At 36.4% G+C, this 18293-nt stretch overlaps 1 protein-coding gene across 1 annotated transcript; it reads left to right on the top strand.

Moving 5' to 3' along the window:
• Positions 1–4743, top strand: LOC132300060 (putative vesicle-associated membrane protein 726). The gene is made up of 5 exons (XM_059797027.1): positions 1–472; positions 2216–2357; positions 2446–2566; positions 2910–2972; positions 4203–4743. Exons 1-5 carry the CDS (start codon positions 283–285, stop codon positions 4356–4358), a joined length of 672 nt encoding a protein of 223 aa, XP_059653010.1. The 5' UTR covers positions 1–282; the 3' UTR covers positions 4359–4743.
• Positions 4744–18293: the final 13550 nt, after the last annotated feature.

The raw sequence follows: 18293 nt of genomic DNA, 5'->3' as shown, positions 1-18293 counted from the left end.
CTCTCTCATCTTTTTACATTTTGATCTCACTATTTATAACTATAAACTAACTCACACACACAAACACACATCTATATGGTCTGCATCTTGCTCGCATATCTATATAATTTGTACCTGAATACACCTCTCGCCGACCATTTCTACTCCAAACAAAAACTACCACAAATTCAGCTCGTTTCTCTCTCATCCGATCGTCTGCTCTCTCTCTTCTTTCTCTCTCTAGTTTTCTCTTTCTATCTCTAAGTTTCTTTGCAAGTTTTCTGAGTTAGGATTGCGGGTGAAATGGGCCAACAGTCTTTGATCTACAGCTTCGTCGCTCGAGGGACAGTGATCCTTGCAGATTACACAGAATTCAAGGGCAATTTCATGAGCATCGCCTCTCAATGCCTCCAAAAACTTCCCTCCACCAACAACAGATTCACCTACAATTGCGATGGCCACACCTTTAATTACCTCGTCGAAAATGGCTTCAGTGAGTCCGTAGCTTTCTCATATCAATTGATTATTTTTATTGTTTCTTGGCAAATGTGGTCCGTTTTGTTGATTAATTTTTCAATTGAAATCAATGTTGATTTGTATGTTTTGATTGTTAATAGTGTTCCGTTGTGTAGTATACACACACATACATACAGAGATTTACGCATTTGCATTTACCCTGATGAAAGTAGATTTGGGGACAAGAAGTTATTGGGTCTTGAGGGCAAAGGTTGATTTTTTTTTTTTTTTAGATCATTTGATATATATCTAGAATACACAATGACAAATGAATCTGCAATAGAAATGATAAAAAAGAAAAAGAAAAAATAGTAATACCATTCAAGCCCAGACAAATAAACTGACTAAACCAATGGGACAAAAAAATGAAAAATAGGTATATATTCATGTGGACCCTATACAATATGATCTCATCATTGCCTATCAGTCATCTTCAATTCGCATGGTTAATCAGCTTAATTTTTCACTTTGGAAAGAATTTTTGATCAAACAATTATCCCGTGTTTTAAACACATTGTTTTGGAAAACAAGGCAGGGTAGCAATTTTTTTTACTGTTTGATATAATTAAATACATCTGTAGTGGGATGTAATTGATTTAGTGCGGGTACATGAAAAACTGGGAACTAACAAGAAAACTGAATGTATGGAGTGTAACATTAGTTATAACGACTACTATTAAAAGGAAAGTGCTATAAGACAGATATAATACTGATCGTTCTTTATGGGAGAGAATGTTGGACAGCTAAGAAACAACATATGTATAATGCGAGTATGATATAAATGTGAATGGTAAGATGATTGTGCAGGACAATAAATGATAGAATTAGAAATGAACAGAGATAGTTGAAGTAGCGCCAATTGGAGATAAAATGAGAGAAAATTGGTTAAGTTGGATTGACATGCGCAAAGAAGACTACAGAGTGCAGTAGTTAGGAAGACTGACATGGTTCACATTGAGGATAATGCTATTAGAAGGGGAAGGAAAACTAAATTTAACGTAGGTAAAATAGAGCAGAATGAAAAAATAGGATTCATGTAAGAAATAAAATGTTAGTTTCATGTCACTTGTTTGATTTTAATGATCAAATGTGTGCTATCGGACAAGTCATGCTAGATTGAAATCATAACTGTTCAATTTTTGTAGTTCAGTTTTGACCTTCTCAGCGTATGTGGGCAGATTACTCTCTGTAATTTATGTTCATCAATCTGAGTACTTTTCTTGTTTCTAGTTTTTGGTAGTTCCTTCTGAATTTTTTTTCCTTGATTCAAATTTGATAGAGATAACTTATGGAGTAAGTGGGGATTGACTAATTTGAATGAGTATTTAGCCGATCCAATATTCCTAATTCACTTCAATAAAATATGGTAGTTAACTTTGCTAGAAGTGGTAAATGGCAAGAGATACTGCTCATGTGCTCATCCTTAGGCGACCAAAGCTATCATAGTTTGAGCCCAGTATTGCATGATATTATGGTAGAGTGGTTAATAAAACACTGCACCCCTTTTTGGTCCTTATTATGTTTAAAGTTGCTCTTTGCATAGTAGGGTAAAAGTAAGGAAAAAAAATCATAAAAGAAATGTCAGATTTATTTTACTTGAGGCAATCTGGAGCCATCTATTTTGATTGTTAAAGTTCAATTTGTTTATCATTTGCAGTTGCTTTTAGGTGTCTTGTATTGATGTGGTATTAATTATGCACTTTTCTGTTGGAATCTGCAGCTTATTGTATTGTTGCAGTTGAGTCTGCTGGCAGACAGATTACCATTGCCTTTTTAGAGCGAGTTAAAGATGATTTTAACAAGAGATATGGTGGAGGGAAAGCTGCAACTTCTGTTGCCAATAGCCTTAACAAGGAATTTGGGTATCTATCCGTATCTCACTTTAGTGGATTTATCATTGTGGTTTCTGTCTATGATCCATATTGCTCAACACTTATGCCTGTCTTATAGGCCCAAACTGAAGGAGCAGATGCAGTACTGCGTGGATCATCCAGAAGAGATTAACAAGCTTGCGAAGGTGAAGGCTCAGGTTTCTGAAGTCAAGGGAGTGATGATGGAAAACATCGAGAAGGTAAGGAGCTACGTGGTTTTCTTTTTTCCTTTTCGTGATAGTCTCCAAGTCCACCCTCCTAAACTGCTCCTTATTCCTTTTCCTCTTTCAAGGCTTTAACCTGCAACCAAAAGACGTGGCCTCCTTACCCTTGAAACGAAAAGGGAGAACTAGAAACTACTTTATCTAGAAAACCTGCATCCTCCAGCCGCATCTTTTCAAATTGGAAAGGGGATGGCCTTCTCTTTATACCTGCCCCCTTACCCATATGTTTTGACATTGCAGGCATTGATTGAGAAATTGTCTCTTTGTAATGCTTGATATGCTATCCATTTTGGTTAATGAAATATTCACATTTTGGCAGGTTCTTGACCGTGGAGAGAAGATTGAGCTGCTTGTGGATAAAACTGAGAACCTTCGCTCACAGGTAATTATGTATTGGCGTTTAATTAACAGTGGAAACCATGAAAAGTAAAACTAAATATTGTTTTGTACCAAATCCCTCTAGAAGCCATGGGAACATTTTGGACGAATTTGGGTGGTTTTACATAGGATGCGACTTGGTGAGATTTAACCTGACCTGATGAGGTGTTAGGTGGGCTATGTTACCTGACTTGGGTACGAGTATGTATCGACGAGTCGGATATGATGTATCAACACTCCAAATAAGACACATGGACACTAATAATCATTAATATTATTTCATATTTTATTTTATTTTCTATAGTAAAATAATGTATTTATGTAACATTATCTAAGCATTTCATTCATTTTGAAGCAACTTGATGTGTTTTTTAGGTGAATGTCTAACTAAAAGTGTTAGACACATATACCATACCCACATATCCCATATCCATGTCCGAGTATTGTGTGTCTGACACGGGTACTCATGTACTTTTGAAGAGTCCATGTAAAATAAGGTGGCCTAGGCAACTATGTTTTGCACCTTGCAGTGTGCTTTTGGCTGGTAAATGCCAACCAGACCTCAGCTTGGGCTGGGGTAATGTTTAACCTATCCAAAACCAAAAGGCAGCCTTGTCAAATATTTATATTATCAATCACTCTCACATATGATCCCCCTATCCTTATATCTGAAGACCTGACCTTATCATCGCCCAAAATTCTCCTAAAACATCCATGTTACCATGTTTGCTTCAACATTTTGATAGCCAATTTAAAGGTTGAAATGAAATGTTTTAGCTTCTATTCATCTTCTACATTTATCGACATCTATAATGTTTAAATTGTATTCCATTTCCAAACCAGTCATTAATTTCTTGCACGAATTCATATTTAAGGCCTGCCTGTTCTTTTCTTTGGCCTTCAGAGCAACCTCTGGATTGATGAATAATTAAACTTGAATTAAATGGCCATGAGGCTAGTTTAGTGACTAACAAACCTAAGTTTAGAAATCTGATTTAGGCATTAGCCTCTCTAACAAGATTCTACTCGCCCATGGTGTGCTTTTAGATTTACCTAAGGATTAAAGCAAGCAAGGAAGACATTTTCATTAATTACATGAAACTGGAATTGGAATAGCTCTTGTTTCAAATTTGAACTATTTCCATGTCTCTCTCTTTTTGTATGTTTCCTTGTTTTATTATGGTGACATCTGATGGTTAAATATTTGGTTGTTTAAATCAATGGCATGTTATAGGCACAAGATTTTAGACAACAAGGGACCAAGATTAGGAGGAAGATGTGGATCCAGAACATGAAGATAAAACTAATTGTCATCGGTATCGTTGTTGCCTTGATTCTCATAATTTTTATGTCTATTTGCCGTGGCTTCAGTTGTTTGTCTAATAACTAAATCACTCCATTTTCTTTATGCTAGCCTTTTAGGATGGTGAGGGCATGTAATTTTTGATTGGCTGTATAGTTGATATTCAGGAATGGTATAAATAGCTGCCATGGGACTTTGGGTTCCATGTTATTAAACATTTGTTCAGCATGCAATGAAAGAATATGTTGATTCAGTGCTCCCGAACATAGCATGAATGTTTTTCTCTTTTTATTTTCCTTTTACTTTGTTCTTTCTTTGCTTTTTCTTCCCCTCATCCCGGTCTTGTGCTGCTAAATGGTTCGTAAAATTGGTTCTGTAGTTTGTATATGAAAGGTTGTTATTCTTTTATGGGACAATGCTCCTGGTAATAGAAAAAATGAATCTGTAAGAAATATTTCATTAGGTGAAAGGGTTTTTCTCTAAAGCCAAATAAATATATTTTTTTTGATAGGCTTGTAAAATGTTTCAATTGAGATAAATGGAGTTTTTCAGATTCCCCCTCCCTCCCCCCCCCCCCCCCCCCCATTTTGCTTTTGTTTAAAAGTACCTTTTCTATTTGGGCAGGAAAAAAAGGATTATATGACAAATGAAAATGGTCAGAAGTTGTTATAGGTTCTCCTTTTGCCCTCAAATATTGATCAGAATTATTTCAATGTTTCACAAATGTTTGGGTTTCTTTCAAAATCCGGAAGTCATGGATATATTTTTTACTTTTACTTTTACTTTTTATTGGGAGAGATTTTGCTCTGGACACTTTTCTCAAGAAAATATTCTAATCAATATGATGATGCTGTTAACTCTTATTGTGCTCTAAATTCTACAGTAATGTAAAATCAAGTCCTTTTACCTTTATATATATATATATATATATATATATATATCCCTCTATGTTATCTTTAAGAAAACATTTTGCACTAATGTGAATACAAGCCAAGCTAGAAATTGATTCGTCATAATGAGGAAAAGAGATACATATAGCCCAAAAATAAGCTGATTTTATTTTTCATTGGGATCAAAATATGAAGAGTCATAGATAGCTTGTTACTTTGTTGAGAAACCTATGAATGTTGATTTTCCACCTATTTTTCATCACTGTTTATTATGGAAACTGGTGTGCTATGTCGCGTGCACCCCAAAGCTTAGCAAAAGATGTTGGATTAAGATGAGTGTGGTCAAGTTTTACATTTATAATTTGCCACTACTACTTTTCACTAAAAATATAGTTAGGGCGAGCAGGGATCGTCCCAAAGGATTGGTGGGTCGTATTAGGTTGTGGAATCGAGATTAGAGTTAGTAGGTCGAGTGATCAAAAGATTGGTTAGTGATTGAATTATACTAAGATGCAATTTAAATTAAAGTAAACAATTAAATGCAATAGAGAAGAAATAAGAGAAAGAGATCTTGGGGTTTAAAGATCACCACTAAGCATATATTTTCTACACCCTTAATGAATGATTAATGAGGGGGAAAACATGTATTGCAACAATAGTATGTGTGTGTGGTTGTTTCAACAAGTATGGATGACTAATTAAGTATATATTGTCTAAGCAACATGGTGGATAACACTATATATCAAACTAAGCCATTAATCATTTCCTTAAGCTCACAATCCAAACACATCACAAGGTTAGAGACATATGCTACTTGTTTTCATAACTATGGAATATCAAACAACAAGCATGGATTGTCCTCCCATTTAATATCTAAACTACAACTACACTACAATTAGGCTAATGACATGAAATTAAACTAAGGGAGAGGCACAATCCATCAAGAAATGAGTATGAACCATCAAATAAACCACAAGAGCATTCTATTAAGCATTATGTCTTGACAATCTCTAGATTTATAGCATCAATACACATAGACATGCATCAATAATACAAAATCTAGAGACAAACATATGAACGTCTATTCTAACATACATAGACATATGGATATAATGAAATGATCAATTGGAAGCATTAAACCACAAAAATCATTGAATAAACAAGATCTATGTATATAAAAATGTCAAAACATATATCACAATACAAATTCCTTCAAAAATACATAAATCAAGATGTAGAAAGCATGCTTAGGGCTAACTCTAGCCCCAAGAAGATGTCTAGCCACTCATGGATGGTGTCCTCCAACCTTCAAGGGCTAACTCTATGGTAGAAATTGCTCATCTTCTCGGTTGATGGAAGAACTCCAAACTTATGTCTCTAGCCTCCTCTCTTCTTTTCTTCCTCACTAAGAATATGATATGTCAATTGTGTCCAAAGTCTTTCTAGTATATGTATGTATGTATATATGCTCTCAAGAATGACTCATATTCCTTATATAGGTAGGTTAAAATGTCACCCCCAATGACCTGGGCTCGTACACCAATATTTCTCCCAATGATTGGATATGAGACAACTTTTAATAAGCTGGGAATTAAATTTTCTTGCACTTGGGGAAGTTCGATCGATCGAACATTCTTTAAGATCGATCGAATATGGCTGAGATCTATCGAACTTAAGCTGGATTGTAATACCCCTAATTTAAAAAGGATAGGTTTGGAATTTATTTTATTGTTTAAATTATATTTTTATTTATTTAATTATGAATTGGGTTGTTTTAATTGAAAATTTATTTAAATTTCATTATGAGTTTATTGGGTTTTATGTTTATACCTTGTTTTAGTTTAATTGTTTTCATGGTTGTGTTTTGATTGCATTTAGTTATTTTTTTTAGGATTAAATGCTTTACTTGATTTAATTTAACTGTTTAATTGATTTAATCTAATTTAATAAAATGGTTTGATTAATTTAATTTAAGTGGTAATTATTTTAATTTAATTGTATTTTTAAATAGGGTTTTGTTTTAAAAGTCAGTTGTTGCCGACGTAGGTTTTATTAGGTTTCTTTGGGTCGGTGAGGATTTTTAGGAGGGTTGGAATTAATCTAGGGTTTAGTAAAACCCTATAAATATATGTGAGATGTCTGTATAGGGTTTTAGAAAAACAAACAAAACCCTATTCACGTCTCTAGAGATAGAGAAGCAACAGAGTAGTTTTGCAGTGGGAATCGTCGGAAAGCTTTAGAGATGGCGTAGAGATTTTGAACAAAGATCTCAAAGGCAAGTTCTAATCTTACTCTCTCCCTTATACTCGTGTTCTTTGCATATTAAATTGGTTCCAGGTTTATTATATGAGTTTAAAACAAAAATAGATAGGCTATCTGTTACTAGGACGCAAACTGTTAGTCCTAGGTTTGGTTTGATAAACTATTAAAGCTTGGAACTGATCTTGCATTGTGCTTGGTTAAATCCATATTAGTAAGTATAATCAAGGCTTAAACCAACATTAGAATTTACTGGGAATTACTTAGAAATTTCTGGAAATCAAAACGGTGATCTGTAGAAGGGTTATACGTAGCCGGAAAAGAGAACAAGAGGTAGAGGAGGGGGAGAGCCGGCTCTCCCTTGATTGGAGCCGGCTCTCCTTGAGGTGGAGGCGGCTCCTAGGAAATTGGAGCCGGCTCCAAGGCTATTGGAGGTGGCTCCAATATTTGGGGAGCCGGCTCTACTTTTATTTTTCAGTTTTTACTACGTTCTGTTTGTGGTGTCTTCAGTTTTCAGTGAAGTGGCTTCTTGGGGGGTTGATTTTCTAAGTTTTTCTAAGTAGAATTATGACTGTAATGGATGGTTTAGCAATGGTTTAGAGTAGGATTAAAGTCTCCAAGAACAGAATAATACAGAATTGAACTCAGAGCATTAAATGTTAAAAGTCTGTGGAAGTATTTCTGTGTGTCTTACAGAGATGTATGAATTTGGTGAATTCTCTGTGTACTTCCTGTTTAAGGGATAGTGTTGATTGAATAGGGAATTAAAATATTTCTTGAAGCACATTGGAATCTAATTTAGACACTTAAGAACTCTAAGTATGAAGAACAGAGAAGAAACGCTTTAAGTTTGCAAAGAGACGGCTCATAGAAGCAAAGAGCAGGCTCTTTGCAACCAAAGAGCAGGCTCTAAGCAAAGAAAGAGCAGGCTCTTTCGGTTAAAAGAGCAGGCTCTTCCATTTGAAAGAGTAGGCTCTTTCACGGGCTTCCAGTTTTACGTATTCTGCGACCAATTTGGCTACGGAACTCGGATTTTGGATTTTTCAGAAGCTGTAGGAAGCTATACTTGGGTGTTTTGAGATGTTCTAAGTCTAATTAACACTTGTAAGAGTGGATTAAAGTTTAATAAACCAATATGTGTTTATACCTTAAACATTAGTAAGCATCGACGGAAGTTGTTCATTATAGTGCAGGGAAATTATAATTTTACTGAACTTAATTTATATTCTCTGTGGATGGAAAATGGATTATTATGATGCTATTAATAGTGACAAGCATGATAATTAATATAGTTAAGTTTATTGTACTTGTCATAGACTCGTGGGACGAGAATGATGAATTATCTGCATGCTCAGAAATATGATAATTTATAATGGAGATATGGGATGAATATGATAACCTATATATTTATTTTATATTCATCATGGTATTAATTGATATGTCTTATGATTTTGGGTTATCAATTACTGGAGTAAACATGTGAGTCTATATCTCTATTTATGCTTATTACGGCTCAGTTGCTATGTGCATTGTTTATGTTTGGTATCAACTGTTGGATGGAATGGATTGTATGTACCGGTATGAGACGGTGACATACTAGGTTTGGACAGCACAAGTTGCTAAGTCCTACCTATTTGGAATGAGGGTACGGGTTATTAAATAAATCCTCCTTATATGTATGTAAGTCGGTGCGGTGGACTACGCCGAACGACTTAATGGATTTCTTGTGGATGGATGGAATTGGGGTTTAAATATATTTTTATGGTACCGTGACCTGAGCTTGAGTCTCAGAGTCAACGGTTTGGATGCGTATATGCAGTTGGATGTGTAGCTGACTGTGGGGATTGAGGTATACCCTGTTTAGGCTTAGGTACTCATACCCACTCAGGTGCGATTTGTGTAATGCCTTCTATTCAGGTTGAGACCCTCTTCATAGTCTAGCGAGAGTCCAGTAGTGTGGATATATATTTATGTATGAACTATTAGCTATTGTTGAACTATTTAGTATGTACATGCGTATCGGGTCTCTGCTTGGATTGCAGTAGGATAGAACTTGTTTGTGGGCCTGACCCACTCCTATTTTACAGGTGTACGTCAGTTCCAGGCTTGAGCTTGATCGTGTGGAGCAGAGACGGTCACTCATTCTTCCGACGATGTAGGATCTCTTTCCAGATGTTCGACTTGGATTTTATCTTCAATTTTACTTTGATTCAGTTTGGGATTTTTATATTAGGGGTCCACTAGAGATGGATTCCCGAGTTGTTAAAAGATTGGAGATTTTGGATTGTAGGATTTTAAGTTATTAATATTTTAAGGTTTTTATATTGAGGATTTCTTTTATAGTTTCTTTCCGCTTATTCTTTTATTTCTTAAATCATTTTTGAAATCTGTGTTCGTTTAAAATACTTTAATTGTTTGGTACTCCTTGGTTCTGTGCTTGGACTTGATGTCCCGTGGCTCTAGAATCGAGGGGTATCACATGGATCGATCCTCTATGGCGGCGCCTATAAAGACAAATCTGAGATATTTTGGTATTTTTGGGAAAGAGACAAAAGTGGTAGGTGTGGTGGTACAACTGGATAAGATGGAATCTTTTCGATCGATCGGAAGAAAGTTGGATCGATCGAACTTTGTGGGATCTTTGGATAAGGACAAAAGAGCTTGGATCCACTTTGAAATGTCTAGATCGATGAACTTTCGATCGATCGAATATTTCCTGAGATCGATCGAACTTGCTGAACTTTCACCACTTGCTTCCTTTTGCTCCCACTTTGATCCTTTCTTTGATTCATCTCAAGATTGCTTCAATTATACTCTTATTTAGCTGAGTTAGCTTATTTTGGAGATAAGTACCTGAAAATGGAAATAATACAAAATTAATCTAAAGCGGGAAAATAAGATAGATAAATGTTTTAGAATACCTAAACTTAAAGGGTTTAAATGCGCACTTTTCAACGCTTATCACACCCCCAAACTTAAATATTGCTAGTCTTTAGTAATGAACTACAAAGTAAAGGAATAAAATGAACAATTATACAACTATGAACTTAGAAAGCAATAAATGGATAACGCCACTTTCGTAGGGAACACGATTACATTTAGCATATGCAACAGGCCTTTTAAACCCCTAGGTTACCCCTAGTGGACTAGTGAAGTCTCGTGAGGGTTTCCAGAAATGATACCCACAAACATTAAGCTCATTATCACAAAAGAGACACCAATATTGCAAACAAGTATTGGGAGAAAACTACCTCAAGTATGCAATTTTTCAACCCTTTCCAAGCAATCTCCCAAAATTTCAACATCAAGCAAGTAGGTATGGTCCTCCACACATCAAGAAAATGATCATGCAAATCAAAACAACACTATAATCCTTTTTGAGTGGACCGAAATAAAATATGTTGCTATCTTAGCCAACTAAAGAAATGATCACATCCTTACCCTCAAACTAGCACACAAATCTAGTATCGATCATTAAGACAAAAAGTGGACCTTTTATTAAAGCTTTATTCATCTAGGTACGCTTATTCTTTTCACTCGATTTTTATTTTTATTTTTTTTTTCCTATCCCTAAGGATCAAAGATGGAAGCATGGTGCAATGTGTTGATCTATTAAGCTTTCTAGCGATTCATGAGGTTGAGCGTTAGGTCAATGACTCCTAAACCGGACGGCTTTAGGGCACTAGGTGTTCAAACACTTCTAAGGACTTACAAGCTTAAATCAACTAGGCTACAAATCAAGATAACCGCCATCTAATCATTTCCTACTTCTCACCTTTTGGGAGAAGTCCTCACTTTTTTATTACTTTTGCGACTCTTTTTTTTTTTTTTTTTTTTTGAATAAACAAGTTCAATTATTAACCTAGAGTTTGGGCCCTCCACCTTTCGGCGCGAGAAATTCAGTGCTTGATGAGGTTAGAATCCCGGCTACTTAGTGAAAAGGGTTTGTTATCCACCTTTATCAAAATGAAAGTTTTCAATGCACTACTAGCTCAATTGGGATATAACCAATTCAATAATCAACAAAGCATGTACCCCACAAATGAATGCTAGTGTGCGCCTGTGCTAGTGTAGAATCTTAGAGTGAATCTCAAAATAATCACAAAATCAGAATGGTGTGGACCACAAGTGCAAGCATGATATCAATTTTTTGAAAAATTTACTCCTAAATGGCATCCACAAGGCATACAAGAAGTATTGGACTCTCAAGTTAAGCAATTTTTAAATTTTAAGCAATATAGTCCTCAAAAGATCAAAATCATAGCTAGTTATGGACCAATCATAAAAAATTCCTCAAATACACAAGTCATGCTCAAAATGTTGAAGTTAAAGCAAATATTGCAATTAACACCATTACCCCCCAAAACTTAAATAGCACAGTGTCCTTAATGTGCAAAGAGAACAAAGGAAAGAGTATACCAGTGCAGTTAAGCAAAGAATGGCCGGGACACAAGTATCCAAAGTGGGTGGCATAGCCCCCCCAAACTTAGGATTAACTGTGATCCTGAAAAGATGGCACTGGATAAAAGTTCATTAGATTACAAAGGGGATAATAACAGTGCACAGTGGACATGCAAGTGTAAATGGGATAGTCAAATAAAGTAATGAGAAAAAAAAATGGTCCTGAAAAATTTTGGGCAGCACTCTCTCACTGAAGTCACTGGGATGCACCTGATGGAGTCAGACAGATAGATATATCAATAGACAATATGACATCCAAAAAAAACAAAGCATGTATAAAATAAGAACAGTATATGGTACATCGCAGTAGAGGGCCGATAGACCGGCCATAAAAATATAACAGTATCAGAAATATAACAGTTAAATCACAAATATAAAATGAGAAGGAGATATAACAATCATGAAGAGGAGGTAGGATGGGCAGGGTGTGCTCCGCGGATGTCTCTGGATAGATCTCGCAATGCGGTTATGACATCCGTACGGAGTGAAGCAATATCAGCCCGGATGGAAACTATGCCATCCTCCAGAGTTTGAAGACGCTTTCCAAAGCTGGGTATCTGAATTGGAGCCTCAGGTGCTGCTGGAGCGGGAGAATGATGATCTCGAGCCTGCTCCTCATCATGAATGGGCGACCCAACCGGAGAGTGATACTCTGGGTCTTCTGCGGGCTGCTCTAAATTAATGTCCATATGCATGGCAGCCGGATCGACTGGTACATCGTCCGTCGCCTGCTCTGCTGCTGCAGTTGCTGCCTGCTCCTTCTCCTCTCTTTCAAGCTCCCCAATTGCCTCTGCAGCATCCTCCTGTAGACTCTTGATAAGAGCCTTGTAGCTCTTATCCCAGTCCTTCTTCTTGAACGAGCAGGCCCCAGCCTCAGTACTCTCCCGGTGCTGGAAGGTATAGCGCTGGTCCCGCAATATCTGTGTAATGAGATGGCCAAATGGGAGATACTTAGCTCGTTTGGGCTTAGCCTTGTTGAAATGATTAACATATAACTTCATCATAACGCACCAGATGAGCGCATGAATGGATAGCTAATGCCCTGTATAGAAGGCTTACAGAGCTGTCAGATAGTCACCGAGCCTCTGTATCTTGTGGCCGGCCATGAAAACATTTTAGAATAGCACCGAATCGAAGAACCACAGGTCATCTGGCAGATAAGTGCGCGTGGCAAAAGTCTCGCCAGTTGCATAGTGACCTGTGAGTGCCACTGCCATGTCGACATAGGAAGGCCTCCATAGAGTATGGTATGTAGCCTCGAGATCAGGAGGGCAGATATGTGGACATCGGCAAGATTTGGATAGAGTGTGCACAGTGATACTGATAGGGTGGCCGTCAATGGTAGTCCGCAGCTCCCTCAGGTTACTCGGGGCAGGTTGGAGGTTCTGGAAGAACATTCGGACCAACCTCGGGTACACTGGATATGTAACAGGGGGTAATATGGCTGAAATATCCCTTCGGTCTATGTTATCATATGATGTTCCGGTAAGAACAGACCGGGACAAGAAGTCTATATCGAAGACTGACTCATGCGCCACCTGAAGGCGTGAGTATCTCGGCAATGGCCGGTCTAAGTCCTGGGCTTGCTGAGTTGGTGGTGGTGATGGAGATGGTATATGCTCAGCCTCAACATCAGCCTATGAAGAAGATGCCTTAGCCGAAGACTGTAGTCTACTGTCAGCGGATGGAGACTGAGGTGTATCTGCCTCTGGCTCGTCCTGTATCTGCTCTGGCTCTAGCTTTGGAATGGGGTCCTGGATGTGAGATGGATCTGCCTGGTAGTCTAATCTCCGCCCGACTCTGCGATGATAATGTCCACAGGCAACAGTCTTGACCCTAGCCATGACCTGCAAAATAAAAGGAAAACTTGCAAAACAAGTCAGTGCCGGTATAAAGAATTAAAGCATAGTTTATAGAATCATGTATGTCAAATAAGATAGACAAAACAGATAAGGAACATGAATCTATGCAAGTGACAAATAATAAGTGACATGATGTGAAGCATGCTAGATAGTATAAGTACGGAATGTAATCCAATGTGGAAAACAAAGGTATTGGGCATGTATGAGATAACACGAAACATTAGAGATGGTGTGTGAAGTGTGTGATGCAAATCTGTGAAGTTGGATCGATCACAAAAATATGAGATCGATGTAAGTTCGATCGATCTTGAATAAGTGAGATTGATTTATTACAGATCGATTTGAGAAAAGTTCGATCAATTGAACTGTGAGGTGAAATTCGAAAAGTCACAGATATGTGACGTGGATGGCACGGGGGCCTCCCGAGCAAGCTCGTGGGCCCCTCTACATAACAAATCAACAATCTTGGTCACTTTCCTTGGCCCGTGACCCCCAAAATCAAAATTAAAATAAAAAAAAAAAAACGATATATATACATATACATACACATATACACATAGCTTTAAAGCTCCAAAAATGGCAAGAATATCATCATAACATCTTAGATTTAACATAGAAAGTATGGATTCATGAAGATAAAGCTTGAATCAAAAGATGGAGTTCAAATCTTACCCAAAACCGAGAGATAAGTGGATCGAAGGAGAGAGAGATGAAATTTGAGATCCGAGATGAGGGAGAGAGATTCGAGATGAGATGGAGTCGCCGGAGGGTTCGCCGGAGGGTTCGCCGAAGGTGGGGAAGTAAGTTTGCAGTGGCGAGGGACGAAGATGAGGGTGTTAGATCGATCTATGGTATCGATCTAATAACCTTAGGTTTGGTTTTTAAAAACATTCCTTTACCAGTTCGATCGATCGAACTGAAATCTCAGATTGATCGAACTGGAATTGATCTCTCCTCACTAAAAGACAAAATTATTTTTGAAGCTTTTAAATTTTTGGAAATTAAAAATCAAAAATTAAAAATGAAATATATATATATATATATATATATTGTTGACCTTAAGGATTTCATCCAATGACAATCTAGGTGTTTTGATGATAACAAACCATTAATGGTGTTTAAGGACTAATGTTTACATTGAGTGTTATGTAGATTATTCACATTCAAAGAATGACCTCAATGAAGCACTAAAGATCATTCAAAGTATTCCATTGTTCAAGATCACATCAAGGAAAGAAATGGATACAATGAAGACCTGAAGTTGCAAGGAACAAAATGCAATGTCCAAAGATAGCTTGAACTTCAATGAGCAAGAAAGCAACTCAAAGGAAGAAAGAAAGCAATACTACCTCAAGCCTAAACGATCATGGACAATGAAGAAAAGGGGTAGATAGGATGGTGAGTGTTTTGGATTCAATGTCAAAGTATTTATGAATCCATTTGAAGCTCATCTCTATAGGATCATGCATATTATCATCATTCACATATTCCTATATCCTTAGTAATAGACTTTGCACTTCATTCATAGATATTGTCATATGAAGTCTTTGCTAAGAAAGGGTTAGTTCAAGCTTGTATAAGCTTTGAAAGAACTCACAACTTAAGCTAGAAATGCTAGGACCATGCACATTAATCATAAGATTTACTTTGGTGTCTAGAAAGAAAAGGAAAAGGCATTGAACTTAATATTTCATCTTTAAAGCCTTTGTTGCCATAATTTGGTAAATGACTCTAGGACACAATGCACTTGAAATTTATCATCTCCATATGTCCCTAGACTCTTAGAAATAGGTCTTGAACAAAATTGAATCATTCATCAAAGTCCTAGGTGCTAGAAAGATGGATATCTCAAAAGAAGCTATTTTCAGCCTAGAAAATTTCAGACCAGCTTGCACTAAAACTGCTATAACTATTTGTGTAGTTGGAATTTTTATACAAGGTCAGTGGCATTGGAAAGCTGACTTCGAGCCCTTGAGTTTAGACTCAAATTTCACCTAAATTGGATTAAAAATGACTGAGATATGAGCTTCACAAAATACATAATTCTGCTCTGCGAAAATTCTGACCAGGTTGCACTTAAATAGCCATAACTTCTTCTGTGTTTGGAATTTTTGAGCAAGGCCAGTGGATTTAGAAAGCTGACTTCAAGGCAATAAATTTAGACTTAAATTTCACCTCATTTGGAGTTTCATGGACTGAGTTATGTCCATTTGAAGTCATGCCATTTTCTGTCAAAATCCAAAACAAGGTGTTGCCTCCATGAAAACTAAAGCAAGCACATTTTAAATTGGAGCCGCCTCTCATTTTTATAGGAGCCGCCTCTTTGCACTCCAGTAGCCAAAACTTATGTCGTAGAATGCATTTCATGGATTGGAGCCGCCTCCCAGTTATTAGAGCCGCCTCCCATTTATTGGAGCCTCCTCCAATTTTTTGTAGAGCCGGCTCTTCTAAGATATTTGAATCTACAACGGCACTTTTCTGCATTTAAGTCTTCCAACTACTTCTAACAGACATATTAAGCTACGGCTGTCTATATAAGGAAGGCTCATTTTGCTGAAGCATACAGACCACCATTTTTGAGAGACATAATATTACATTTCAAGAGATCTTTTGTTCTCTCATCTTCTCTTCTCTCTCATTTCACTCTTATTCTATTTTGAGAGATTTAATTAAGCACTCAAAGGGCTTTTGCTCTAACTTTTATCTTCATAGAGTTTTTTTCTCTATTATACACTTGAGAGATTGTAAAAGCTTATTTTATTCACTTATATCATCTTCTCTCATTCATATCATTTATAGAGTTTGAGCTTCACTTATATTCATATATACTCTAGTTGAGAGCTAAAGTTTGTACATCAATCTTTGAGAGATATTTCTTGTGAGCTTGCACTTGTATATCTATCTTGAGAGAGATTTAATCTTGTATTTCAATTACAATCTTTTCTACAGACTTGTAAGGGTTGGTGTGACCCAAAAGAAGCCTAGGAGAAGGGTGTTCTCCTAGCAAGGAAAAGAAGCAAGGTCTTGCTTCATGTAAAGGTTTGCTCTCCACCCGCAAGGAGAAGCTATATTGGATTGGGAAGTCTCAAGAGGGATCTTGAGCCGAGGAGTAGGAGTTTCCGAACCTCGCAAAAATCGCCGTGTTGTTGTTTGCAATTTCTCTTCCCTTATCTCTCTTATAATTATGCTTTAATTGCTTATTCCATATCTTGATCTCATATCTTGATTATTGCATAATTACTTAAATTGTTAAATAGAAATTGTATTTCTATATATTGCGAAAATTATCTATTGTTTGGCATTGACTCTATTCACCCCCCCTCTAGAGTCAATTCTTGGGCAACAATTGGTATCAGAGCCTAACTCTAATTAAAGGACTTAATCGTCTTAGAGTACGATCATGGCCAACAATGGTAGTATCACCCACTTAGAAGGACAACCCAATGATCAACCTCCTTGTTTTGATGGAAATGATTATATCTATTGGAAAATTAGAATGAAAGCCTTTCTAAGAAGTATTGATATTGATTTATGGAAAGTTATTGAAATTGGTGATCATATCCCAACCAAAGTTATTGAAGGGAATGAAAATCCTAAATCAAAAAGTGAATGGGATGAAAATGATCATAGATTAGTTCAATGTAATGCTTTAGCCACATGTTATCTTTATTGTGCATTAATCAAAAATGAGTTCAACAAGATTATCTTTTGTAAAACGGCTAAAGAAATTTGGAACTCACTTGAATTAGCATATGGAGGATCAATTCGTGGTAAGGAATCATATATGCCTATGCTTATTGAAAAAGACGTGTCTTCCATCATAAATGAAAATGAATCAAGTAGTGAGATGCATTCTAGTTCTACTAACATTACTAATCATTTGAACTTTCTTAGTAGAACTTACTCTTATTCCTATAGTGAAGAAAATGAAGCAATGCAAAAGAAGAGTATAGACCTCCAAGCTTCTAGCAAAGAAGTAAGTTGCATAAAAGAGGTGGTTAATCTTTGTCTCATGGCCGACAAAGATGAGGTAAATTCTAACCATGATGATTTTGATGTAAATATTTCCTATAATGAGTTAGTGGATGAGCACAATGAATTACTTGATGCATTTAAAGAATTACAAGGTGTGTTAGAAAACATGCTTGTGAAATGTGCTTCCTTTAAAAAGGAAAACCATGATCTCCTTCAAAGACATGAAAAAGTTCAAATGGAAAATGACTTTTTGAAAAAGGAAAATCATCATCTTGTGCAAAAATTAGAAAAGATTCAATTTGAAAATGAGTCATTGAAAAATGAAATGAAATGTGTATTTTCTAAAGAATCTTCATCAATTGATCTTATTCCTGAAAATGAGTCTTTAAAGAAAATAATTCATGATCAAAATGACATGTTAGCAAAGCTTACCAAAGGAAAAGAGAATTTGAGTACTATACTTAGAAATCAAAGAGATGTCTTTTTTAAAAATGAGATACAATATAATCCTCACACTAAAGATGTATGTTTGTTAAGAATAAAAAGGCCTTTGTATGATCATTTTGTCAAGAGTG

The sequence above is a fragment of the Cornus florida genome, unplaced genomic scaffold (assembly GCF_030987335.1).
Source record: "Cornus florida cultivar Cherokee Brave unplaced genomic scaffold, ASM3098733v1 CherokeeBrave_3.0.0_Hap2_Chr01, whole genome shotgun sequence".
NCBI classification, from domain to species: domain Eukaryota; kingdom Viridiplantae; phylum Streptophyta; class Magnoliopsida; order Cornales; family Cornaceae; genus Cornus; species Cornus florida.
Note: the sequence above shows the minus strand (reverse complement) of the source record. Positions and strands in the feature narration are given on the sequence as shown.

Excerpts from the sequence above, each read along its gene's own strand:
- LOC132300060 (XM_059797027.1), top strand. The coding sequence starts at position 283 with ATGGGCCAACAGTCTTTGATCTACAGCTTCGTCGCTCGAGGGACAGTG. Across the intron at positions 473-2,215 it reads CCTCGTCGAAAATGGCTTCA|CTTATTGTATTGTTGCAGTT; the intron begins GTGAGTCCGTAG and ends TGGAATCTGCAG. Across the intron at positions 2,358-2,445 it reads AGCCTTAACAAGGAATTTGG|GCCCAAACTGAAGGAGCAGA; the intron begins GTATCTATCCGT and ends CCTGTCTTATAG.